The sequence below is a fragment of the Microtus oregoni genome, unplaced genomic scaffold (assembly GCF_018167655.1).
Source record: "Microtus oregoni isolate MIOR12 unplaced genomic scaffold, Mior012 000011F_ref0000422, whole genome shotgun sequence".
In the NCBI taxonomy this organism is placed as follows: domain Eukaryota; kingdom Metazoa; phylum Chordata; class Mammalia; order Rodentia; family Cricetidae; genus Microtus; species Microtus oregoni.
The window spans coordinates 16,065,978-16,092,419 of record NW_024543070.1 but is presented as its reverse complement, the minus strand read 5'-3'; the positions used below and the strand labels follow the sequence as shown (position 1 = coordinate 16,092,419).

General features: G+C 53.9%; 1 protein-coding gene across 3 annotated transcripts; it reads right to left on the bottom strand.

Moving 5' to 3' along the window:
• Positions 1-563: 563 nt before the first annotated feature.
• Pcdh1 (protocadherin 1) lies at positions 564-25,835 on the bottom strand. 3 transcript variants are annotated; one of them, XM_041659699.1, is made up of 6 exons: positions 25,765-25,835; positions 17,704-18,566; positions 12,768-14,963; positions 7,573-7,792; positions 6,623-6,661; positions 5,140-5,275 (listed from the first exon to the last, which is right to left on the bottom strand). In XM_041659699.1, exons 1-5 carry the CDS (start codon positions 25,808-25,810, stop codon positions 6,636-6,638), a joined length of 3,351 nt encoding a protein of 1,116 aa, XP_041515633.1. In that variant the 5' UTR covers positions 25,811-25,835; the 3' UTR covers positions 5,140-5,275; positions 6,623-6,635. The 3 variants fall into 3 exon arrangements, with proteins under 3 accessions (XP_041515631.1, XP_041515633.1, XP_041515634.1); XM_041659697.1 differs by lacking the exon at positions 6,623-6,661 and having other exon boundaries at positions 564-5,275; XM_041659700.1 differs by lacking the exons at positions 5,140-5,275; positions 6,623-6,661; positions 7,573-7,792 and having other exon boundaries at positions 12,142-14,963.
• Positions 25,836-26,442: the final 607 nt, after the last annotated feature.

Below are 26,442 nucleotides of genomic sequence, written 5' to 3'. Positions count from 1 at the left end.
ATCAAATCAGGGTGGGAATGATCTGGGCCCTCCATACTGATTAACCTGCCTCCTGATTCAGTGAGATCTAAAGTCTGGGGGCATCACCATGGCCACTGAGAGAGGGAGGGTTTGTGAGTCTGTAGTTGTGGTATAGGGTGACTGACTGGGCTGCAGACTCAACTAGGGAGCTGACCTAACCCTATGGACTCAAGGCTACCAAGAACCTTGCTTCTCTCCTCTCTTCCCCCACCTCAGTACCAATGCGCGTCACACTTGTGGGTGCCTGATGCACTGCATCTTCGCCATGCATGCTCTCTAGCTCTGGAGCACTTCCCCCCATCCATCCTCACCCCTCAACAAACACACAGCAGGGCACTTCAAAAGTAGCAGAGACCTGGAGTTGAGACTCTAGACCCCATCATGCCATGCCTCTGGGAATGGATGATGGGGCACCAGCGACCGACACCGCCTCCCCCCTCCCCCCCCCCCCCCCCCCCGTCCCCCAGTCAATCCGGGTTTACACCATGGCTCATCCCGGATTAGTCCCGTGCTCAACTAATCCCAGTGGCTGGATGGACCCAGAGTCCTAGGCCCTGAAAGCACAGGCCCTGGACAGGACGCAGGGTGAGCGGAAACACGCCTGGCGAGGAGAGGAGGTGTGTCCCCGAAGGCGGGACCGGGAACTGGCCGATCCGGTGTCAGTTCTTCGACCTCTCTCCAGCCGGTGTTTACCCGGGAGCTGAGCATGAGAAGGCTAGGCAGCTGCAGTCCAGAAAGGGGAAAGAGAGCGCAGCTGGAGCCCAGGACAGAAACCTTGTCAGTCCCCTTCCCCAAAATCAACTTCCAACCCTCGTTCCTGAGCGTGGGAGGAAGTGCCAGACACACAGATGCCTCCCGCCCCCCTCCCATCCAGTTCCGCAATGCCTACTCATTGCCAAAGGAGCGGGAAGTGATACACCAGGGAACGACACCCGGGGCCCAGTTTCCCCCACCCCCCGAGTCCCTGGAGGGCTCCCCACTGAAGAAAATCATACGGTACCATCCTCCCAGAGAGCCCCTCCGTTCCTGACCTGCACCTGAGCTCGGGGCGGGTGGAGTGCCAGGAGCCAATAGGCGTCACTTTGAGGTGTGCTAACCGGGGATCTCTGAGTTCTTTCCGCCGCCCCCTGCCCCCTCAACCCCCAAGGCACTGTGATTCCAGTATGGGTCTCTCTCACACACACGTCCTCCTAGCCCAAGGCCTCCACCCAAGAATAGCTCTACTCTCCCAGGGCTGTGGACCCGAGGGGCTGGAAGAAGCGAAGTGGGGTCCGGTTTTCACACTTTTATTGTAAAGCTCGGGAATAATTACATGGGTCTTTCATTGACAGCTCAGCAAACAAACCGGAAACGAACCGAACCGGAGGGGGTAGGGGCGGTGCCTGCGCATGCTCGCGGCGAGGGGAGGGAGGTCAGAGAAAGAGAAAGACAGAAAAGACAGAAATCATTACAAATCAACGGGATTGTGCTCGCAGCGCCGGGGTTGGGGATGGAGTGGGGGCGGGGGCCCTTCCCGGGAGGAGCGAGGCGGTGGGAAGTGGCACGAACCAAGAGAAACACGACCCCGAAGTGGGCACCCGACGCGCCCAAACCCCCCCTCCCGACCCCACCCCCCGACACACGAGAGAGACACGGCCCCCCTCCCCACTCAGATAACCCGAAGAGACACAGTCTCCCCTCCCATGGGCAGACATACCCGCCCTGGAACCCCCATGGGCGAGACGGCCCTCCCTCCCAGAGAAGTCTCACAAGGAGATGCCTCCCTAAGAGACTTTCACATGGTCAACACAAGCCCTCCCAACACCAGGACAGCCCCCGCCCAGGGAAGAAATGGCTCCAGGGGGCCTCCCTCAGGAGAGAGTGGTATCCTCGAGCCCCAAGGAGAAAAGACAATTCAGAGATGCTCAGCCTTATTCCAAGTGCTGCAGGACAGACACCCTCATAGGAGAGATGGGGGAGGGCCAGAGACATCTCTTCCCGGGAGCTTCAGAGACAGCTTTTCCCTGGAAAGAGAGCCAGCCCAAGACTGACTTGTCTTAGGTACTCCCAGGAACCCTGGGAGGCAAACAGGCTCCTCAGAGAGCCTGGATAGGGAAGCGAGACATGTTCCCATGGTCCCTGGTGGGAATTCATGTCCCCAGAGACTCCCAAGGGGAGACATAGGACTAGGAAGCCACCAGGTTAGGGATGCCTAGAGACAGCTCCCCTTCTGATGTGAGAGATGCTTCAGGGACCCTAGAAAGTATGTCCCCACATACCCTTCCCCTACTAAGAGACATGCTCTGAAGTAGGGAGATGGGGACCAACTTGGTCCCCTCTAGGAAGACACTGACTGGGTCAGGCTGGGTTTGAGGGGGGTCTCCTCTGGCCAAATGTCGCCTATTGGTACATAAAACTGTACGCGACACAAGGCATTGGGGAGGGATTTTACAGACCTAGGACCAACAAGGCTAGTCCTTAGTGCTGTCACCCGTCCCCTGCCCACCTTTGGTTTCACCTCTTGAGTGCCCAGGTGGTGACAGACTCAGTGCCCTTACCCCAACCAGGGGGCCAGGGCTCTGTATTTGTCTGTGGAAGGACTTCTGCTCTGTGCTTCTGAGCCCTCCCAGCCATCTAGGCTACCCCCTTCCTTCTTCTGGCTTCTCCATTGTGCAAAATGTTCCTCTGCCCTCCAGCTCAGTGCTCAGGAGTCTCCAAGGCCAGGCCAGGGTACCCAGGCCACCAGGGGCTTCCAGTGGGAGTCTGCTGACCCCAGGGATGCCTCTTGGCTGGATTACCCTCTCCGTTGAGCAGATGGGCCTCATACAATCTTTTTGTCCGGATCCTAACCTTCAGGACCCAGGACAGCCCTCCAGGCCACTGCCCCTCTTTCTACCAGCTCCACCGCTATTGCACCTGCCCCATTTGTGCAGGGGAAAGGGCTGTGTCTTTAACAAGCCCCTGGCCCGCTTCTTGGGCCTCCCCCAGGGAAAGGAGCCTTTGGCCAACCCCTAGACCTGGTTGTTGTCACCTTAGCCACCCTACTCACTGCCCTCCACAGAAGGGCTGTGATTGCCAGGGCCACCACCCTAACAATGCACTCCTTCCCAGCACTGTTACCCCAAACAAAAGCAGGGGTAAGGAGGCAGAGAATAGGGTGATTTCTACAGCCCCCTGGCTTTTCTGGGGTGGGAGTGGGGTCTCTGGGGTTACAGGAGTCAAAACTCCAGCAGCACAGCTCCCAAAGGCACCAGACAACCCACCAGCCTGTCCACCCCTCCACACATGGGCCACCCCCCCCAAGCTTAGACTAAGTCAAGTGGGGGCCATACCCTGAGTCTCCAGCCTCCCAGCCTGGGCCCTTGGGGAGCTGGAGAGGTAGGGGCCAAGGCAGTGGGGGCTTCTGGAAGGAAGAGAGGCTGAGGCTTTGAGATGGCCACAGTGGGAGACGGGGGCTCTGCAGGATACCCCTCACACCTTGGCCCCCTGAGGTGAAGAAAACCCCCACCTCATCATGGCTGACTGGGCTTCTCTGCCCCCTAACCTCCCAACCCCCTCCCCCATGGGACCCCTGACCCTGGTGAAGGGAAGCCCAACTGGAAGAAGGGGCCTGGAGCCCAGGGTGCCCTGAGGCAGCCCTCCCACCCCCTGAGATCAAGGCAATGGTGGTTTTACAGGCTGATGGGTCAGTCATGGCGGGGGCTGGGGGTTGGGGGGCAGGGAGGAGGCAAGGTGCGGGTCCCCCATATAGGAGGCAGCAAACCAGCCACCCCCTGAGCAAACTTTCCTGCTCCCAACTCACCCAACCAGGCCAGAGGCACAGTCATCCCATCCCTGTCCAGCTGCCCCCCACAGCCTCAGGGCCCCTCTGTGATGCTCATCTGTCTGGGTGTGGGAGGCCAGTCTGAGAGGGGATTCCCCACCCCCCAGGGCACAGCGCAACAGTTCCAAAAAAATAGAGATTTGTATTTTTTTTTTAAAAAAAATTAAATAAAAGCCCAGCTCTGCTGATAGGCAAATGTTACCCCTGTCCCCACCCCCACCCACCATTTGTTTCCCTGGCCTGCACCCCCATCCCACCACGGCCCCAGGGGTATTTACAACATGGAACAATAGAGGCCTGGGGGGGGCACTGCGGCAGGGAGGAGGGGCACAGGGCAGGTCCCCCCAGAGGGCCCCCCCCAAGACAACACAACATCAACGAGAAAAGTTGCAAATCAGGCAGAAATGGGGACATCATTCCAAGGTCCTTATATACAGACACCGCAAGACCAGCAGGGAAGGGGGTGCCCAGACGGGATCAGACATGAGCCTGTAGGCAGGTGGGCCAGCCCAGGAGCAGTACTGGAAGAAGGCCTTCGCAGCGCTCTCACCCCAATCCCCACCCCACCTTTGGTAACAACAGCCCTTCAGAGAGCCCCTTGTGGTGGAGAGTTTCCTCTGAGCATTCCCAGGGAGTAAAGTCCCCCAGTTTACCCAGCTGCAAGGCTACACTGCCCTGGTCATCCGTGAAGGAAACACCGAGTTAAAGTGTGCTGCTGACTCTTGACTCCACCATCTGCCCAAAGCAAGGGGTACTCCCTGGAAGTAGATGGAAGGGAGCCCAGTCATTGCAGAGGAGCCCGTGGGCATCCGCTGGGTGGAGGAGCCCCATAGACGGGGAAGAAGGGGCTCCTTGGAGCTAAGGGGTAGGAATGGGGGAAGGACCTGGACCCTGCATAGGGGCAAGGGCCAACGTGGTCTTGAAGCCAGTTCTCCTACGGAACGGGACCTGGCCACAGAGTCCACGCTGGAGGGATTGAGTGGGGCCCTGGAATAGACCCAGTTGGGAGCTGGCCGGCGACTGGGGGAGGGGTGGCCGCCGGCCAGAAGGGGGCTCACAGGTAGATCTCACGCTTGGCGGCGGTCTGGGCAGATGCCGGTGTGGCTGTGGGTGGGAAGTCCGAGGTCTGGGTCAGGGGAATTTCCTCCAAGGTGGCCGAGTCCTTGCAGGAGTCATGGCTACTGTGGGAGAAGGCACTGTAGGAGGGCAGGAGGCGCACGGGGGCCGTTTTGGTGTTCCGGTCTTCCGGGGGGCTGGGGCTGCCGGCGCCCGCAGGCTCCTGCCCTCCTCGGTCCTGGTAAGGCACGAAGGTGGAGAGTTTGAGGGCGCTGCTCTTGGTCCGGCGGCTGGGAGACGACTGGCCAGGCATCCAGCATGTGTCAGAGTGACCAAACTCGCTGCACTCCCGGGTACAAGTGCCCGTCATGGCGACGTCGGGCAAAGGGCGGAGGTCTGCAGGAAAGCAAAGACAGCCATTGGAGATGGTAGCAGCGAAAACCTTTGCTCCGTGGTCTCCGATTATCATATGCGTTTGGCTTCTATACTGAGGGGCGGTTTCTCCTGCCCACAGAGCAACACACACCATTCAGGCAAGCACAGACTCTCTTATCTACCTGTAACCCACTGTACTGCTGCTCTCTAGGTCAGTCTCTCTCTCTCTCTCTCTCTCTCTCTCATACACACACTCTCTCTCATACATTCACTCACTCTCTCTCTCTCTCTCTCTCTCTCTCTCTCTCATACACACACACACACTCTCACACGCACACACAAACATACACATTCTCTCACACACACTCTCGTACACACACACACACACTCTGTCTCACACAACACTCTCACACACATATGCACACACACAATCTCTTTCTCACACACACACACACACACACACACACGCTCCTTAACTAGGTGCTGCTCTTCCAGCTTCATCTACCCTCTAGCACTCCTCACACACCCACCAAATCTGCCCTCAGACAGGTGCACAAACAGCTCATCTACAAACCATCACCTGTCTCCAGACAGGTTCAATCATGGAATTCCACCCTCAGAGAGGGTTGAGGAAATCCCATCCTGATTTAGAGGCCCCTCCCCCCACACATACAGAGTCATGGTTATACAAATCTATGCCATTGGACACCTCGGTCCTCAGACAAAGACAGCACGTACCTTCCTTCCGAGTCCCTTCAAGCCTTACATGCTCCCCGCTTCCTTAGAACCCCACCCCACCCCAGCACAGCAAGGCCTTACTTTAAAGCCAAGGGGAGGGGTGAGCTTCTATGTGGGATGTTCACGCTTAAGCACACACACACAACAGCGCACACATGCAGCCCCTGCCCACCTCACACCAGCCCCTCACCAGCCACCACCCTGGCCTTGCCCCCAGCTCCCTGCCCAGAACACCCACGGGAACAGGAGTTGGCCGCCTGACATCAGCAGTAGCCAGTGTGGTTGCTGGGCAGCGAGAGTCTCCATGGGAACGGCTGGGCCATGAGCACTTCCTGTCACAGCTGCCCCTGGGCCGCCCTCACTCAGGGACAGCACCAGGCGGTGACCCCCCTCAGGGACATGACTGAGAAGATCTGCCTGGGGCAGGGGCTCCCCCAGCACCACCCACTCTAGCTTGGCCTCCTGCCAGAGTAAGGTGAGGAGGGGATAGTTTTGTTATTAACCCTTAAAGCACCAAAGCTCTTTAGTTCACGGTTGGGGGACCCAATTCGGCACAGAGCACTGGGTGGGCGGGGCTGGGTGCTGGGGCGAGTCCCATAGACCCCAGACCCCAGAGCAGCTCCCACCTACCTGGCACTCTGCCTCAGGGCCTGCTCCGGCCAGCCGGCTCTGCGCGGGCACAAAAAGGACGAGACTGGCATGAGATCACGCAGGCAGGGAATGGCAGGGGAGGGGGCAGAGGGTGCTCTGGGCCCAGGGCCGGGGAGGTTAGACAGGGCCCTAGGACTCAGGGCCAAAGACTGGTACTTTTCATCTTTGGGGAGGAGGGAGACTTTGGACTAAGAAGTGTGAGGCCTAAGGACAGCTCTAAGACAGTCTTTCTATCCCAAGGGCTGGCTCCTTCAGATTCTCCTCCACAGGCTGCCATGAATACCCTCTCACACACACATCCGGGGCAGCACAGGCAGACTCACAAAATATCTCACCATCCACTCCCACACTCACCTCTGCTCCAGCTCCTCCCTTCAAACTCCTCCTAGGGAGGCCCACCCCTTCCAGACTTCCTCCCAGCTCCTCTTTAGCCAAACCTTCTCCCATTCTTCTCCTGGGGACAAGGGAGATTCCATCCTTCTCTGAGTCCTTCATAGCATCTGGGAGCCTTATGCTCTCATCTCAAATCCTCTCACTCATTTGGGGACCACCATCGTCCTTCCAGTTTCCTCACCATTATCTGAGCCTCCAGGCCACCATCCTCAGGGGTCCCTGTCCCCAGTAAGTCAGTGTAAGGCAATGCTGACCCCAAAGACCCCAGAGTCAGACATAGATACAAATCCCTTTCGGGTTTGTCACTTTCCAGAGGTGTAATTTTGGACAAGTTGCAGGACCTCTCTGAGTCTCAGTTTTCCCCACTGTAAAGCGGGTACCATAACGTTCTCAGGTCAGAGAGTGTGAGGAGCCAATGAGTATGGCGCTCACACACAAATGGAACTCAAGACATGGAGGACCATTCTAAAGCATCATCGTCTCTCTTGAACTTCTACTCCCTCCTAGGATGCCTCGGACATGCAGACGCTCCTCACCGTTCTCGGGGTGCTCCATTTCACCTATGCTGCCGTCAGGGGTGGTGCGCTCATAGTGGTCCTCAGGTAGGGCCAGGGGACCAAGTCGGGGCCCTGAGGATGACTTGCTAGATGGCGTTTCAGACTCTTCCAGGCCACTGTCATAATAACTGTGCTGTGATGGGTCCTGCAGCTCCTGGGCCTGACTGGTGGCCGAGAAGGTGACACGGCGGTGAGGTAACTGCAGGGAGAGAGGGTATTAGTCATGGCTGGCTAGCTTCTTCCATGGGGCCCAGCACCACACCGATCCCAAACCCACAAAGACCCTCCCAGATCTCAGCAACAGCCAAGAAGAGGCCCAGCCCCTTTAGTACAGCATAGGCCCCAGAAAGCGTAGACTCTAGTAGAGATGCCTCTTACTTCGAGGCTCGCTCCCAGTGCAGCCAAGTTCACACGCTGAAAGTCCCAACGCAGCATAGGCCCCACTGTTATTACAGCCCCATACTGCCATGACCACCCTAATCCTGTGCCAGCACAGCTTCCCGATGCAGGCATGGCCTCCCGTTGTCTTTCAGGACAGAGTGAGTTGCAGTAGAGTAGAGCCCGAGAGCAGAACAGCACAGTCTCAGCCAACTCCAGATGCCAGCCTAGCCTCTAAACACCAGCACAGCCTCAAGCTTCTGGAACAGCTTCCTGGAAGCAGAGGACTCTCTCCCACTCAGCTCTTCCACAGAGAACCGTCCGCTGTCCGTCTAACTGTACCTTCCAGGCTTGGGCTCCTCTCCTGTCTCACTGCTCTGCAACTTCCCATTGCCTCCATCCAAAGGGGTACCAACCTTTCGCATCTTGCTCCTCAGACCAAGTTTGCAGTGCTGAGGCTTCCAAGAGCCCCTCCTACTCAGGCCCCAGCCCTCTACAAATCCCTTTATAGAGGCTTGAGTGTGGGAGGGGATGGAGGGAGGAGAGGGAACTTGGTAAGTCAAACTTGTGGTGTCAGAGAACATAAATAGACCCCTTCAGTGCTCCGTGTCAGGGAAGGGGCTGTAGATGACAAGACCCAGTGTGGCAGAACACGTGATGGAGTCCTCTCTAGGAAACAGAAAGGAGCTCGAGGAGGGATGCCCTGCTTGGTGAATCTAGACTTGAGTTTAGACTGGGTACTGGCATTGGAAGAATGGAACAGCGGTGGGCTGCTTCCTGCCAGCAATCCTATCTGCCTGCCATGGGTTAATGATCAGACCAGGAACCTGGCAACCTCAGCCTGGCACTTGGCACAACCATCAAGCCACCCACCTGGGACCTCCACTGGTTTTCCTGCCAACCAGAAATTAAGAGTTGTGGAGGGCACAGATCCTGGATCCCTGGAGGCCAGAGGAGCATCAAAGGCCCAGGTCCTGTTGAGGAATCAACAGACTCTAATCCTCCAAGACAGAAGCACCACGTCTCAGCTCTGTAGCCATTTCATAAAAGGTCAAGGGACTAGCCAAGAGAGGTGATCTCGGGTTGTAATCCCACTCCCCACCCCTTCTGCAACCTCCTATTGATGTCTGAGGTCAAGGGTAGGAATATCAGGACAAGGAACTTTGGTTCTGGTAGGACAGTCCACTGCTACCTCCCCTCCTTTGCAGGGACCCATTCAGTTCCAAATAATGCAAGGTCTGAGTGACGAAACAAGGTCTCCAGAACTGATCTACAACTTTGGAGCTAGGAGGTTATAAAGGAGCGAGGTCCACCTGGTAATGGGATAAACAGGCTCCAGGATGGTCCTCAAAGGCATAAGGCAGCCTGGTTATTGGTGCTTCTCCTTCTTCCCTGAAGAACCTGGTTATCAGGGGCTTCAGTCTTGCATGTGGACAAGTCCCTTGGGCTTACCCCTATGCTGGGTGGTTATACTCAACCTTAACTGCTTCTGCACGTCAGTCAAATCTTAAAAGATCAGTTCCCCAAATCACTCAATCTTTAGTCCTGAGTACTTGCTGAGTATTTCATGGGCTACCCATACCGAACCTCCAGATCCAACATGTCTGAAATCAAATTATTTCTCATTGATTACCTTTCACATAAGCAGTGAGCTCATCACTAGCCCATCACCAGCGCTCAGAAAGCTGATATCTCCCTCAAACCCACCCCTATGCCCTATCAATTAGGATCGTGAATATCGTTGGCCCTTTCTCCCTTACTTCAGCCAGATCCATCCACCTGTCTTTGTCATCCTCACTGCCATCCTTAGTCCAAACCTCAGTGCTCCAGTCCCCCCACCTCTAGCACAATAGGAATAGAGCTAGGGCTCTACACAGGCTAGGCAAAGCCAATGCCCTTTCTAAAAGTCAGTTCATCTGCAAAACTGGGATGTGTGGGACTTTTCCTCTTGAGGGATGTTTAGCAAGGTATCCTAGCTCTCTTCAATATATAGTTCTTCCCGGCTCACTGTACTTTCTCCTACAGCCTCCACCAGCGATCCAACTAGATCACTCCCTTTCTGCCCTCTCCCAGTTTCCAACTGTGCCATGCCCATCTGCTTCAAGAGCTGCTCACACAGTAACCCTAGGCAAGGCGGCCCTTCTGCTCTAATCCTACCCATCACAAGCTAGCTCTGGGTTCCTAGTCTCCTCCCAGAAGCTCATTCCTATTCCCCCCATATTATGTCCTAAAAGTAGGAGGAGTCACTATAGTCAAACAAATGTGGAAAACTCAGTTATACAAGTTTAACAAGTTCACCCTTTGTGACAGGGTTTTGAAGAACTTTTTATAGGATGTGATAGCTAGTCTCTCACTAACTTAATCATGGAATCAGCTTTTAATTGTATAGTAGATAATGGCAGAGTCTGGAAACCAGATTCCCTGATGCTTTATGCTTCATTTCTGACTCCACCAACTGCTAGTTCTCACTTCTATGAAATGACTATAATAAACTGGCCTGTGTCACACAGTCATGAGCACCGAGTGAACTTACACAGGGTACCTTGCACCTAGCCAGGCCTCCCAAAATGAGAAAGAACAGCAGTAATAAAAGTTTCACAGAGTCAGACGTGGTGGCACATGAGTTACTTCCAGCACTAGGAAGGCAGAGACAGTGGATCTCTCTGAATTCAAGACCACTCAGGTCTAAATAGCAAGCTCCAGGCCACTCAAAGCAACATAGTGAGATCCTGTTAAGAAAAGTACACATAAGGAAAAGCTGCCTATGGTCCTTCTCACTTGACACCATTTTTCTATCAAAGTTGAATACACACTGAGCATGCAGTAGGAACTTGGTCTGTGTGCTCTGGTGAAGACAATGAAAGGTTTGGTTAGAGTCAGATGTTGGGAGGAGGTATTCATTGTGGTTTCATGGATGGGTTGGCTGGGCTGGAGCCCAGTGAGGGACAATCCCTCAGACCTTGGGAGAAAAAAAAAAGTATCAATGAACTAAGGAATGGAAGAAGCAATGGTTGCAAGGCAGAAATGGAAAAGAAGAGTGTGAGGCCAGAAGTTTCTGGAGGTCACCTGAAAGCTAACTTCTCAGGAGAAAGAAGTTGTAACTAGATATGACCTCCCTATATTCCGTTCCTCCAAAACTCTTCAGATGTTTTTCACTTTGGGGGTACCCCAGGGCTTTTGGGAGTTTATAGATGGAACCCAGAAGAGAGCTGGTGCCTTGGACCTCCTGGGAGTGTCTCAAGCCTCTTCGGTCACCATGGAGATGGTTGCCTCTGGCCTCAGAGACTTCCTGAGGACCAGAGGCCCCTCAACCACACCTTAACTTCCCTCAGGCATAACCAGAGGCAGGGAAGACCCAGGAGAGCAAGAAGTGAGAGACGGAGGGAGAGAGAGAAAGAGAGCTAGCTGGCAGTCCTGGCTAGAGTAAGGATCTGAAGGAAGGGGAAGGAGGTGGCCTTGGGCAGGAGGCAGAACTGGGACACCTATGACAATGGCTCACCCGAGCAGGAGGGTGTAAAGTGGATCTCTGAAGCCTCAGAGGAGCCCCTCGCCTCTCCCAGGACCCTCCCTCTCTGGAGCCCAGGCTGATGATGGTGGGGAGACACAGGGCAGGGCCAGCTAATTGCTGAGTGTTGGTGTGCTGAAGAGTCTGGGAAAGGGACTTGGGGGAAGAGCTTGCCCTGAGGGAAGGTAGATGGTGTAATCAAAAGGTTCTCTGGCTTCACCTGAGGCAGGAGGCTGGCTGCCACCCCACACAGGTGTTCTCAGAAGCTACTCCATTAAGGCAGATGGGAAAACACTGACTTGGACTAGGAGGCAGAGCCTCCCCTCCTACCCTTTCTTGGTGAGGAGTCTCATGCCAGGGAGAAGGCCCCACAGACATGGGGTGAGGGAGCGTGCTAGCATACTCCCCCATTTGAAGGCTGGAACTTTCTCCAGACATGGAAACGGGTGTGGGGGTGGGCAGGAGATGATATACTAAGATAGGGCTGGAGTAAAGTAGGCAGGCCTAGGGAGTAGGGAGGGATAAAGGGTAGACATGGGGAAATGGAGGGGAGTAGGGAGGGATAAAGGGTAGACATGGGGAAATGGAGGCAGGACTTGAGAACAAAACTGCTTCCAGTCTCTCTCGCTGCTTCTCTCAGTTCCAGGAAAATAAGAAACCAAAACTCCAAAAATAGAGAACTTTATTATCAGGGCCACGTGAATAGGGCTGGGGTAGGGGATGCGGGGCCAGCCCCCGGGGCCTGGGGATGAGGAAGAAATTAATACACAATACATACAGAAGGCACAAATGGGGAGGCTCCTCCCTCCCCAGCAGAGTCCCCTCCAAAGGAGCACCTGTATAGCTGATCTCTGAGGGAGACCCAGGTTTGGAAGAGTCTCCCACTTTACCCTGTTCCCTTCTGTCTCCAAACCTGTTCACCTGCCCATCATCGGCTTCACCTGAAAGACCCAGTAGCTAGTACAGCATCCTGGGATCTAATGAGAAGTCACAGACTTCTCTCCCTTGTGGGGAGGAGCAGGGAAGACACTACAGAGCCCCCCTCCCCATCCGTTTCCACTCAGTCTAACCCTTCATATCTGAGTAAGGCAGCAGGGTCCTTAGTGAGGCCTCAGTACCCCGGATCAGTATCCCCACCTCCCACAGCTAGCTCAGGATGTTCCCACATGATTTAGTTGATCATGGCAGGCAAGACACATCTGCTTCATTACTCCCACACCTCGGTCCAGATGGCCCCACGGTAGGGGTGGGGTGGGGGCTGAGGTGTGCTAAGCCGAAAGGGCTGGCCTACCTGCTTGCTGGGGTATTTGGGGGGGTTGGTGCGATAGCTGTAGTCGGAGTACTGCTCGGAGCCCGTGGACGTGGTGTCCCCGGTGCCCACAAAAGTGTTTGCAGGCGGTAGGTCCTGCACCACCTGGTGCTTCTTGGAGGCCGAGGGTGACTGGGGTTGTAGCTGGATGGAAGGCAGTGGGGAGTTGGAGCGGTAATGGCGGCCTAAGTCGGGGCTGCCTGGTGGGTAGTTGAGGGGCAGGTGGATTCGGGGACTGTCCCCAGGGGCGTCGCTCATTAGGTTGAACTTGAGGGACTTTTGCAACCCGGCCTCATCCTCGTCCTCCACTGGCTTCACGGGCTTCGGGGACTTGCTCTTCTTCCCTTTGTTCTTGCTTCCCTTGGCCGCTTTGCCACTGGGCTTGGGAGCATACAGGTCCTTGGTCTCCTTCTTGCCAGCCTGATAGCCACTCTTGGCCTCCCGCTGCCGGCAGTAGCGCACAAGCACTGCCAGGGCGATGAGTAGGGCCACGGCTACGACTCCGGCCACGACACCAAAGAGAATGTTGCCACGCTGCTTGGAACGCTCGTACTCTGGGTCCCCAGCGATGTCGATGTCCAGTGGTGTGTCCAGGCTATGGACGAGGAGGGTCTCTAGCAATGTGCGGTTGGCTAAGGTCTCATTGACGTAAAGGTGGACCAAGGCTGTGCCATAGCGTGGGGGCTTGCCCCGGTCACTGACCTTCACCACAAGGCGGTGTAACCCGTGGTGGCGCCGTTCAATCTCCTTCTCCAGGGTGATGGCACCTGAATGTGATCCAATCTGGAAGAGTCCGTAAGGGTTGCCACCAGCGATGCTATAGGTCAGCTCAGCATTGACACCGGAGTCAATGTCCTCCGCCGTCACCTGACTGACTGTCTCACCAAGCCGCGTCTGCGGGGTCAGCAGTCGGTGAGACGTGTTGGAGGGGGCGGTGATAAAGGGTGCATTGTCGTTCTCATCCAACACATTGATGGTGACGCCGACGTAGGCAGAGCGAGGTGGGACACCACCATCTACCGCCTTCAGCTGGAAGGTATAGGTACTCTGTTGCTCCCTGTCGAAGCTCAAGCTGGATAAGATGGTGCCTGTGCCATTCTGGATAACAAAGTCACCATTGTCCTGCTCTACCGAGAGCTGTACCCTGGCATTCTCCCCCTTGTCTCCATCAATGACAGTCACCATGCCCACTGGACTCAGTGCGGGCATGTTCTCCATCACAGAGAAGTTGTAGCCACTCAGCATAAACTTGGGGTCATTGTCGTTGCAGTCCAGCACGTTGACAAGGACCGTGGCTGTACCCTGAAGGCTGGGACTGCCCCGGTCAGCCGCCACCACCTTCAGCTCATAGCTGTCTCTCTGTTCCCGATCCAGCGACGTCTTCACCCGGATCTCTCCGTTCTCAGGTGAGATAGTGAAGAGGCCCTGGGCAGCTGGCTCGGGTTCCAGAGAATACACCAGCTCTGCATTAGAGCCGGAGTCAGCGTCACTGGCAGTGACCTCGGCCACCACTTCCCCAGGCTTGTTGTTTTCTGGGAAGGCGACTTCAGTGATGCTCTGGGTGAAGACAGGGGCATTGTCATTGACGTCTACCACCTGGACCTTGAGGGAGTTGGTGCTAGAGAGTGGGGGGTTGCCGGAGTCCACGGCCACAATCTCAATGGTATAGTCTTTGACTTTCTCATAGTCAAGAGGGGTGGTGGTCTGCAGAAAGTACTTTTTCTTGCTGTCACTGCCTGTCTCACTGGCCTGGCGCAGCTGGAAGGGCACATCCCCTGCTACGACACAGGTGACCGCTGCATTCTCTCCTTCATCTCGATCAGATACCTGCACCAAGGCCACTGCAGTCTCCTCCGCCACATCCTCTGAGATGTTAGCCATCCCATCTTGGTGAGTCACCAGCCCTATGCCTCGGATCTCAATGGTGGGGGCATTGTCGTTCATGTCTTTCACAGTAACGACTACCTGGGCACGGGCGCTCTTCGGGGTGGCGCCTCGGTCCCTGGCGAGCACTGAGAAGCGCAGAGTGCTTAGATCCTCACGGTCCACAGGACCCTGAACGGTGATAAGTCCAGTGTTTCTGTCTAGTCGCAAAAGACGCTTGACAACTTCAGGCGCCTGGTGGAAGGTATAGTCAATCTCTGCATTGGCACCTTGGTCCGAGTCATTGGCTTTCACCTACAGGGAACAGGGACAGGTTAGTAAGTTAAGGTGCATGTGTTGCTAATGTCCTTTCCCACAAGCACACCAGACTCAATGAAGCGAACTCAGCACCCTTTCCAATAGCAGCACTTTACAGTCTTTCCCCTAGGCCCGACACCCTGGTAGACACTGCTAACCTATTTTCCTAAAGAACCCAGATTGTAGCTTGCAAATCCTTCTTAGTGACACTGAATCCCTAGGACCAGGCAGAATTATATTCCACTCTTGGTTTGCACCATTCCACCTAAACACAGAGCTAGCTCACCATCATTGAGCAAACCCTTACAGCCGAATGAACTGCTCTCCCATCCCCAACCCCCACCACTTTCTAAAGAGATGAGAAAGTGTTTGAGCTGTAGAGATAGTGGGCATGCATGCACTTATGCGCATACCTTGTATGCAGGCATGTCACATACACAGAAGTATGTGACTGTAAGCCGTGATATTTGAGTGCGAGAAGGTGTGTTTGTTCATGTGTGTGCATGTATCAGTGGAGACCCCCATGCCCAACTAGAGGCCCCAGGTGAGGAGATTTCTATTGAAAGCAGCCAGATAGAGATACGGGTCAGAAAGAGCCCAGCAGGCCCAACCCAGCCACTGCTGTCAAACTGGGGGAACCTGTTTCTGCAGCTCCTTGACTGTTGTCTGTTGCTGGCAAGGCACCAGTGTGAGGAATCCGGCCTGAGCCTGGGGCCAGAAGGGAGGGGTTTGTGCAGGCCACAGAGCCTGCTGGCAGCGGGCTGGGCTTCCAGCACCAAACAATGAACTGCCTGTCCCTTTGCAGTGGGCACGCCCTCCCACGCCAATGCCGCCCTACACTGGGACCAAGTCTATACAAACATGGGTGGTAATGGGGCAACAGAAGCCAGGTGGGGATGGCTATGAGGGGTTGAAAGTATTTACAACCAAACAGAATGTAATAGAGTGTGTGTGTGTGTGTGTCTGTCTGTCTGTCTGAGGGGCAGAGGGTAGAAAGGAATGGTAGGTGTACCTTGGCAGTCTCTAGGGAACAAAACCAAAATCTTGGGTTCAAATCCCAGTTCTACTGCTTTCCAATTAATTATGTGACCTTGGGCCAATTATTTAGTCTTCCCAAGCCTCGCTCTACAAATGTATAAAATGGGGATGAATAATAGAACTTGCTTCATAAGGTTATGGTGAAGGTTAAATGGGATAATATAAAGAAATACCTAATGCTGCCTAGAACACAGCAAGTGATTCTTAAATAATTCCCCTTTTCTTTTGATCTGCCTGTCATTCATTCATTCATTCATTTTTCCATGCATCTGTTTCTAAGAAATTCAATTATGCAGTACTGAGCACTATACCTAGAGGCCCTCATGCAACAGCTGGACTTCTGTCCCCTTAGGAAGGGAAGCTCTGTCCATAGCTGTCAAGGCTTTCTGCAGAGGAGACTCCCGGACAAGGGCTCCCAGTTATCCTGGTGTCCCTTCACACCCCAGTCTGTCTGCCACCAGCTCTATGGCTATGCTCCTATGCCCTCCCTGTCTCTAGATTGGCCATATTACTTCTTAGCTATCCCCTTCCCCCCACCTCCCATCTTTGTTTCTGTCTGTGACTTCTTGCTCGGTTCTCCCTCTGCCACTTTTCAGTACTGCCGACCTCTAAGGACTCTGTGTGTCCTGTGTCATCTCACTGAGAGTATGTGTAACAAGACTGAAGGGCATGAGCTAAGGTGGGCTCTGACCTCAGGCAAATTAAGAAATCTCCATGGGCTCAGCTTCCCGTCTGTAAAATGGGGATAATGCTTACTTACCTTGTACTATAAGGATTAAATTATATAACACACATAGTGCACTTAGAGCAGTGCCTGGCACCTGGGCTATTATTATTCACCATCCTGAACGGCTGTCTTTCTATTCTTTCTCAGCCTCATTTCTTTATTCTAGTCCGCCAGTCTCCAGAAGAGATAAAACCTGCCACCCACTCACCCCAGCTCCAGGACCCAGAACGAAGGGTCTCTCCGGTTGGGTAACGGTGTCCAGGCCGGCTGAGCTCTCTTTAGCTAGCGCACAACATGGACAGAGATAGCTTCAGCCCATGGCGAAGGAGAAAGAGGATGAGGCTGGCAGGAGGCCAGGGCTGAGATGACAGCGGGAGATACACCCACCTGTCTGCAGGGACGCTTCTCCGCTCCTTCCCAGGCCCCAGCCCCACCAAGCTGCTGCCCAGCCCCTGGGGCAGTTCCCATGGAGAAGGGTGGTGAGAAATTTCATAGTTGCTGACCGCCACAAACCCTGGTACCCCGTGTCTGGGGAAGAAGGCAAATGTGCAAACAATCCAGTGTGATTCAAACCGAGGACCCTCCTGGCTGACACAATCTCGTGATTTTATTGAGAAGGGGCACAATGAGGCCCAACCAAAGCAAACTCTCACCTGACTAAAGGGACCTGCCCCTGGGTGGGAAGTTACTCTAACGGCAGGAGAGGGTCTACAGGGTAAGAGGTGAGTTACTTGATGCAGCCCAGGCTAAGAGAAGGTAATTCCTGAGTCTAATGGGGAGGTATGATGTTATTATGTCACTGTCACTTGCTCAGATGGAGGAGAGGAAGGTGATGATCAATTCTCCTTTGGCTGGGGCTGGGGAGAAGGGAGCTTCCCAAAACATTCTGGCTTTTCTCCCCCACCCCAAGTGAAGAAACCTCCCACCTGGTTTCGGTAGGTCCCATTTCTAAAGGTGGAGGAAGCTACTCACCTGGATGACGGAGTGGCCAATGGGGCTATTCTCAGACAACTCGGCTTCGTAGGATGGCCGCTCGAACTTGGGAGCGTTGTCATTTGTATCAAGCACAGTGACACGCAGCAGGGCACTGCTGGCTCGTGGAGGATTCCCTCCATCCTGTACCTTGATGGTGAGGTCATAGGAGTCCCAGCGTTCACGGTCTAGGTTGCCCATGACAATGAGCTGTGGCTGCTTCTCTTCCTGGTCCTCAGCCACCTGCAGTCCAAATAGCTCCTGGGCCTCAGGCCCAGCCTGCAGCTCGTAGGATGCTACGCCATTGGGGCCAGCATCACGGTCTGTGGCCAGTGGGATGGGGAAGAGCGAGCCGATGTTGGTGTTCTCAGGGATGGCCAGGGTGATGACTGGCGAGGCAAAGTTGGGTGTGTTGTCATTGATGTCCTGCACCTCTATCTGTCCCTCTAGCAGCCGGGGGCTGCCATTCTGCACGAGGTCCGTGATAGACACCTCAAACTCCAGGATACAGGGGTTCCCAGGGATCTGGTTCTGGCATTCACGGAGTCCCTCTCGGTCAATGGAGGTCTCTGTGGTGAAAATGTCGCCAGTCTTGCCGTCCACTCGAAGGTATGGAGCACCTACCTCTAGTTTGTACAGATGACCCACGTCTGGAAAACCGTAGTCAGCGGCAAGGCTCCCGATGAGAGTGTTGGGCGGCTGTTCTTCTGGCACCTTGTATACTACCTGGGTGGTATGGCCTGCAGATGGAGCCAATAGGAGTAGCAGTGCCAGCAATAAGGGGGGCAGCAGCAACCGCTGCCCCCGGGGCCCAGAGCTGGGCCTCAGAGGCCCCATCCCAGCAGGCTCCAGGATCAGGAGAACTACAAGAAGACACAAAGTAGAGGCTCCGTCAGGTAGGAAGAGGAAGTTGACCCAAAAGGCTGACAGAGCCAACCCCTCTCTCCCTCTCCCACTGATTCACCATCCTCCCACAGAGAGAGTCAACCCCAGCCCAGATATGTGATTCCAGAACCCAGAGCCTCACCCACAGTGGGGTGTAGCAGCTGCATCTGACCCAGCTGGAGAAGTTGGTAAGACGACAGGCAGGTCTACAGCAGCTCCTGCCCATGGCACGCCCTTACCCAGCTGACGTTCCCTGGGTACCGCCCCCCCACCCGGCTTTCAGCTCCCTGCTTTGCACAACACCTCCTTCTCACCAGCATCCTGCCTTAGTCACCCATGGTAATTACCCTGATACTGAGATAGGGAGCAAAACCAAGTGGAAGGGTTAGGTCTGGGACGCCTCCTGCTGCAGCGCTCCTCCCCACATCTGCTGCACAAAAGCAACATGTGCCCACCCCACAGGTCCCCCAGACCCTGAGAGTTAGTATTGTCCTACACTTTCCACTCGTGTTAGCTAGAGGAAGAGGGGAAGAGTGTTTTTTCCCCTTTCTTCTGAGGTGCCAAATAAGCTATGTGTATGAGTTATTATTACATCCCAAATCCTCCTTTTTTTGGGATCCACAGTGTCCAATGCTCCCCACTCCCACCACTGAAAATGGTTAGCAGCAGGGCCAATGAGATGGCTCAGTGGGTAAAGGTGCCTGCTGCCAAGCCTGATGACCTGTGTTCAATCCCTGGGACCTACCTACATCAGAAGGAGAGAACCGACCCTTGTAAGCTATCCTCTGCCTCTATCCACATTCTGTGACAAGCATTTCCCCACACAGACACACGAATAAATAGGTGGTGGTGCTCGTCTTTAATCCCAGCACTCGGGAGGCAGAGGCAGGTGGATCTCTGTGAGTTCGAGACCAGCCTGGTCTACAAGAGCTAGTTCCAGGACAGGCTCCAAAACCACAGAGAAACCCTGTCTCGAAAAACAAAAACAAAAAAATTAAAAAAACGTTAAAGTTGAGTAGGTGTTAGTCCTCCCTCACTTCCCCACAAATATATCTCAAAGCACTGTATGACACACACACAGACAGTTCTCATACTCCTTGCTGCCTGTTGCCATAGGCAGGTGTGTAGAAGAAAGGAGTAGAGGTCACAATTGGGATTAGGACTGACTGACCCTCAAGTTGACATTGGGAGCTGCCCTGGCCTGTCCTTAGCAACAGAGAGCTCAGCAGATCTAACTGGACAGAGCTGCAATGACACTATCAGCCTTCACTGGTTCACTGTGTCTGCTGCCTCCTGGTTTGCTTGCTTGCTTGCTTCTTTATACGCCCCACCCCCACCCCGGCCCTATGCTGAGAATTGAGCACAGGGCATTGCACATGTTAGATAAATAGTCTACTACTGCGCTACATTTCCCAGACTTTATTTTTTTTAAAGACAGTTTCACTAGGTATCCCAGACTAGCCTTGAACTCCTCCTGTCTCAGCTTCTGGAATGCTGGAATCAGAACCTGAAACACTGTCTCAAAACAAAACAACAAACCCAGAACGCTGGGATTACAGATGTGCGCTACCACACCTGGCTTTGGCTCTTGTTTGACCCTTATCCCACCTACATCCAGAACCTGTTGCATATTCATCCCTTCCCCCATCTCTAACTGGTCCAGTGTATGCCATACCCTCCTCTCTCTGCCGGTCCCAGATCCTTCCAGGAAGGGCTATGCTGTGCACACCCTAGACTACAAGTTACACCACCATCACCACAATAGCCTGCCTCTTTCATCACCCCAATCTGAGGCTGTCCGCCTGCCTATGTTATCAGACCTGCCAGTACTGTCCCCGTCACTGGTCCAACATCTCTAAACAATGATAGCAAACCCTTCCTCTATTCAAATCCCAAGTTTCTGGCCCACCATTTTCTGTGGGGAGAGAAGAGGGTTTCAGGTTCCGTTCATTTTCCCTTCTTCTAGAATCTCTATCCCAGGTCTGACCCTGACTATGCCCATCCCACTGAAGACGGGTTTTGACACCGCCCGCAGCCCTACAAAGCCTTCCTAGGCCTCTTCAGCCCACAGTGACCTCTCCTTCCTTCAACTCACAGCCACTTATTGTCTACTCCAATCCCAAGGCAATGAATCACGGGGCTGCCCCGGACACCGCCCGGCCCTGTTGTTCAACTATAGTATTGAGCACCTATTCTTGAGTTCTCTGACTCCCCAGGAAGACGCCAGACATTCCAAAGAGGCAAGAGTTCATATACTCACTCACACAATCCCCCTCCTGCCCCCCCCCCCCCCGACTGATGTAGCTAGGTCAAACTGGCTATAAAGCAAGTGCTCATTCACGTACTCAGCAAAAGTTTTAGTCAACCAGAATGTACTAGGTTATGTCCTGGGCACTAGAACACAACAGTAAAGACTGGGCCCATCTGATGTTGCAAGGGTTCTAGCTCAGTGACAGGCAGGTTGCCGGGTTACTTCTGTGTACCCATTTGGCACAAAGAAGGCAGCAGGGTGGAGATAATCCTGGGTTGTGACTTCAGATAATTTGAGACAAGCCCCTGCTGGATATTTCCTGAAGTAAACAATTGAAAGCCTCAGTTTCTTCACCTGTCAAATGGAAATGATACTATCTCTTTCCTATTGGGTTGAAGTTAACGTAGGTTGAATGTTTATGGCAATGCAGACACTCAACAAATGGTCTTTTCCTTTCAAAGCACTTAGCACAATGGTAGCTTCAGGCCTGTTTGGAAAATTGGCGAATGGTTGGTTATCTTTCCTACAGGACTGTAAGTGGGGAGCATTTCTTGAGGCAGGGTCTCATACACTGTAACCCAGGTTGTCCTAGAATTCAAGATGCTGTCCAAGATGACCTTAAACTCAAGCTTCTTGAGAGCTGAAGTCACAGTTACAACCCTCTAATTGTTTGCTGTGCCTAGAAGCTATCCAGCACTGGACCAGACACACAGCAGGCCTGAAGTAAACGGCTCTTGTGTGATTCCCGGGGTTTAACTCCTGGTGGCCTTGGCTGTATGGTAAATGGTTTTTTTCACTTGCCTATTTGCCAGTTCCCTAGGAATCTACTGGGATAAAGTGTAAGTTTCCACTTAGAGTTTACTCTGCTGGAACGCTCAGCAAATGTTCACCAAATGTACAGGTTCCTTGCACAACTCAAGCACTTCACCTCCCTTGAGGAGCCTCCCCCAAAGGCAGGCCCCTCCTGGCCACTCCTCAGCCTGTGAGGTAAGCACACATGCTTATTCTCTATGAAGGAAGGATTTTACGGTGCCCCATTTGAGCCCACCCAATCATACTTCAAGCTCCAACCCAAAACTGCCCAGAGTGCTTCCCCACTTTTGCTCCCCACCACCAGGTCAAGAAGACTTTATGTTTGGGGATCACATCCCTTTTGAGAACTGTACAACGTTATCCAGCAGGATTTTTCTAGGAAAATGTCTGCCCACAAAATTTGGCAACAAATCGAAGGGTCTGTAGTCTGACAAAGTCAGGGTGATTTTGATTCATGGCCACTTTGATAGCTAAATATTAAGCCCTTCACTTGGGACTTTTATCCTATTTGGGGAATCACAACCTGAAACATAAACCCCTTGGGCCTCCCAGCCCCACCTCCCTGTAAGAGGTTGCTTCCCTTCCAGTCAGCAGCAGTCACGAAGGGCTTACCACAGGGTAAGGCACAACTCAAGAAAGTTATGGGGATGGAGATGGGTCTGGAGGGAGGGTGGCCCCAAATGGGTGTTAAAGAGGGGTTAGGTACTTGAAGAGTTCTACCAAAATAAGGATTATCTGGCCCTGCCCTTAGGAATTTTGATCTGGAGGTGGGACCTGAAGAAACCCCCTAGGCGACTGTGATGCAAAGGTCTTAGAAAACAACCTTGGGAGAAAGTAGTTTCAGGGAGTTGAAAAGGAGCTTAAGCCCTGCAAACTATAGCATCACCACCTTTGCTACCACCATCCCAAAAAAACTAATGTTCTACTAATGTATTGCTAAAATTTAATCATTTGAAGTAGATATTACTAATTTATTATAGCACCCTCCCCAAATCTTTTTTGGGTTTGAGGCAGGAATTTCTCGGTGGTTATCCTGGAACTCACTCTGTAGACCAGGCTGACCTCAAAGATCCACCAGCCTCTGCCTTTCTCCAAAGTGCAGGGATTAAAGGTGTGCACCACCATCTGCCCCCGCCCCCCCATAACTGATGTTCTAAGACTCAAAAATATGTAAAACAGTCTGGGTCACAGAAGCAGTTATGAACAGGCAGGATCTCCTCTTAAAGACCGGATTTGGGAAAAGAATCAACAGAAGCATGAGGCTGAAATATGGTATTTATCACATTTATTACTTCTCATCCAACCCTAGATTGCCAATCTGGCCTAGCCAGGAGGGAACCCAAGCCTCCCAGCCATTTGCAGCTGTGGAGAGAGTCATGTGGCCTGCCAGGAAGGAGCTGGGAGAAGCAGTAAAGTGGCCTTTCCATGTCCCTACCCCCAACATTGCTGAACTTTGTCCCAGGCGGTTGGTGTTGGGAGTCATTAGTCTCAGGCGGCAGCCTTTGAAGCTGCCTTATCTGCAGAGGCTATCCTAGGCAAGGGTGCCGCTCCACCCAGAGACATGGGTGCCCACGATCCTGACAAGACAGAGCCTAAGGAGAGAAAGGCACAGCGACCCACCTCCAGGAGGACTGAGGAGCCAAGAAGAAAGAAAACAACAACAACAAACAGACCACAAAACAGCATCAACAAAAGCCCATCAAAGCTTTAGGAGTGAGGGACAAGGGGACAAGAGTCCCCAAAGGTAGAAGGAAACTTCATCTGTGTCAACATCTGAGAAGTTATGAGCGCGGGTGAGGGTTCACTAGGAACCTTCATTTGCACACCACTTTGGGACTAAGGTCCACTTCCTGCTGGATGCTGTGAGAAGAGCTTTTACTGTGGCAGTGACCAGGTCAGCTCTGAAGTTTCTGACACCCCCTCACACACACACACCCACACACACACCCCTGCCCCAGCACCATTACACAACAGCCCCTGGTGCAGCAAGCTCGAAACACCAAAGGACAAAGGGACCATCTGAGAGCCTGGGCGGAGGGTAAGTAAGTGAAGCTGCATGGGGTGGAGCTGTTCAGAGGCTTCCCACTGCGAGCAGTACTCGGTTCCTTTCCTCTATTCCAGAACCCTCTATTAGCCTCTGCAGGCTTCCAGGCACCTGCATTCTTGAACCAGATTGCTGAGTTCAAACCCTCACCCTAACACTTCCTAGCTGTGTGACCTTATCCAAGTGATTCACTTTTCTGAACCCATTTCCACATTATTAAATGGTGTGTGTGTGGGGGGGGGGGGGTCCTGTCTCTCCGGTGAGCAAGATGGCTCAGTGGATAAGGGGACTTGCAGTTTGATTTCTGAGATCTACATAGTGGAAGGAGAAAACTAACGACTGGAAGTCATTCTCTGACCTCCAAATGTGTGTGCACGCACAGATAAACTAAATAAATAAAGTTAATACGCTTTTTAAAAAAAATCCTGCCTCTTGAAGTTATTTGGGAGAACTAAATGAGATCTAATGCACCTAAGCTCTATTACATTGCAAGAAAGATGAGATATGTAAGCCTCCCAGTCCTGCAGCGGTGCGTTTTATCCCACCACCAGTCACATAGTAGGTGCTCTCCGGCTCAAAGAAGGAACAAACGAATCTGCTAGCCTATGAAAGAAGAGCTAGTGTGTGCTCTACTGCTGCACCCATAGTGGGCAACTGACGAACGGCATCTGCTCAAAACATTGTTTAACGAAACCGCTCTCTGCAACACCAACTAGCTTTGTTCCAGGCAGGGATACCTCTCACCCCAAATCAGAACCTGGGCTCCCTCTTAGCTCCTCCCCACCCATGCAGGCCCCATTCCAGGCGGTATCACCATCTCTTGCCCAGTACTCTCTGCTGAAGTAGCCAGAGCTGCAAGATATCCGTTACAGTTGTTCCCCTCTAATATGGAAGGAACTAGGGATGGCTGAAGGAAGCGAGACAACAAGATGAGGTTGCACCAGAACCCAGGCCTGTTCCCCCTACTCTGTTTCTCGCTCTTTTCGGAGGTTTGGTAGATTCTCTCCTGAAACCCATCCGATGCTCTAGCCTAGTTGTTAGTATAGGTCTCAACCCTACCGCGGACACCCTCCCCCCAACACACACACACTCAAGAAAGTACCATCCAGGCGCTCTCACACACATCCAGACCTCTTCTAAGGGTGCCACAACCACCTTCTGGGTTGTCCCTGTCCAGGCATCTGACCGAGAGCAGGTGCTGGAAAGAGCCCTGCACCTTCCGGTCGTTCCTAAGTCCTGGGCTCAGCCAGCATAAGCAACCCTCGTCCTCACCAGCTCAGTCAGTGAGCGCTCACAGCACACACCCAGCACGCCCGAGCGCCTTCTCCCAGAGGACGCCAAATGTGTGTGTGTGTGTGTGTGTGGTGGGGGGGACGGCGGCCACTCCTAAAGCTCTAGTCACCCCACCCCCGCCCCCCACCAGGGTGACGCCTGGTCTTCTGGAGCCCAAGGTGAGGCTAGGTGAGGCGCAGCACAGGGAGAACTCTCTTAGGCCAGGCGGCCACTCGCTTCCCTTGCTTCCAGAATCGCCGCGGGGAATCCCACCTCTCCCGCATCTCCGGCCTCGCCTAGGTCCCCCACAAGCCGGCGCCGGCGGGAGAAGCACAGCGGGCGCCGGGAGGGGGCAGGGAGGAAGCCGGCGCCGGAATCACAAAGCCGCGAGCCTGGCCGGGCGGGGACATTCTCATAAAACCTATCCTCTCGCGGCGGCAGAAACGGGGTACTAGCCCTGCGCTCAGTCCGCGGTGGCCTCAGCGTCACCCGTTTTTCCTGTTGAAAGAATAGTCGCCCTCTACTGCTGGGGAAACTGAGGCCAGAGCCTGAACTACCAGAGAGTGGCCGAGGGAAGGGACGAAAGTCCTATTCGCCTACCAGCTCTTCTGCGCATGTTGCGGTCCCCATTCCGGCCCCTGGGCCCTGTCAGCACACAGGACAGGCCTGCGACCGGGTCCCGTAGCGGGGCACCCAGGTGTGCGGGACCCAGGTGTGCTGGGGACCCAGGTGGCCCGGAGAACTCAGCTAAACGGCCCGGAATCTCAAACACCCAACACCTCCTTCAGTAATGTACCTTTTGCCTTAGGACCTAGGGTCACACAACCCCAGGGTGGCGGCATGGCGCGGCCTGCCCTGTCCACCTTGTTCTCGGAATACCCAGCCGGTCGGGCCCTGGAGTGCAAAGTGGGGGGAGGTGCCGCCTGGAAGCCGGTCTGGCCGGCCCCGGGGCTCCAGTTGTGTGGATATTTACAACAACAAAGTCCCGATCGAGGTGACAGGGTGCTTTCTAGGAGAACCTGGAGGCTTCTCCTGAGGGGATCTGACCAGCAAAAGTGGAGTGTGTGTGTTTTTGTGTGTGTGTGTGTGTGTGTGCGCGCGCGCGCTGCGGAGTGTAATGTGACACTGTTGGTGTAAGGTGTGTGTGTGTGACAACCAGTGCTAAGATGCTCTGAGCTGTGGATTCTGTTTATGAGTCTCTGCTGTAGGTACCTCTGTGCTAGGGTGTGTGCTACCAAGGCGTGTGATGAGACGCTGGGTTGTGTGTGTGTGGGTACAGTAGAGGGGGCAAGGAAGACCTGTGCCGTGTACCTATATCCTGGCCAAGGAGTGGGCAATCGTTTATGTCAGGGTGTGTTCCTTCAGCGGTGTGTACAAGGAGCTAGGCTTGGAGCGTTCATCTGGCGAACCGAGGCAGTCTTCTCCCTACAGGAAGGCACGAGGTTGTGTTTGTGTGTCTGGCACTGCCTAGTAT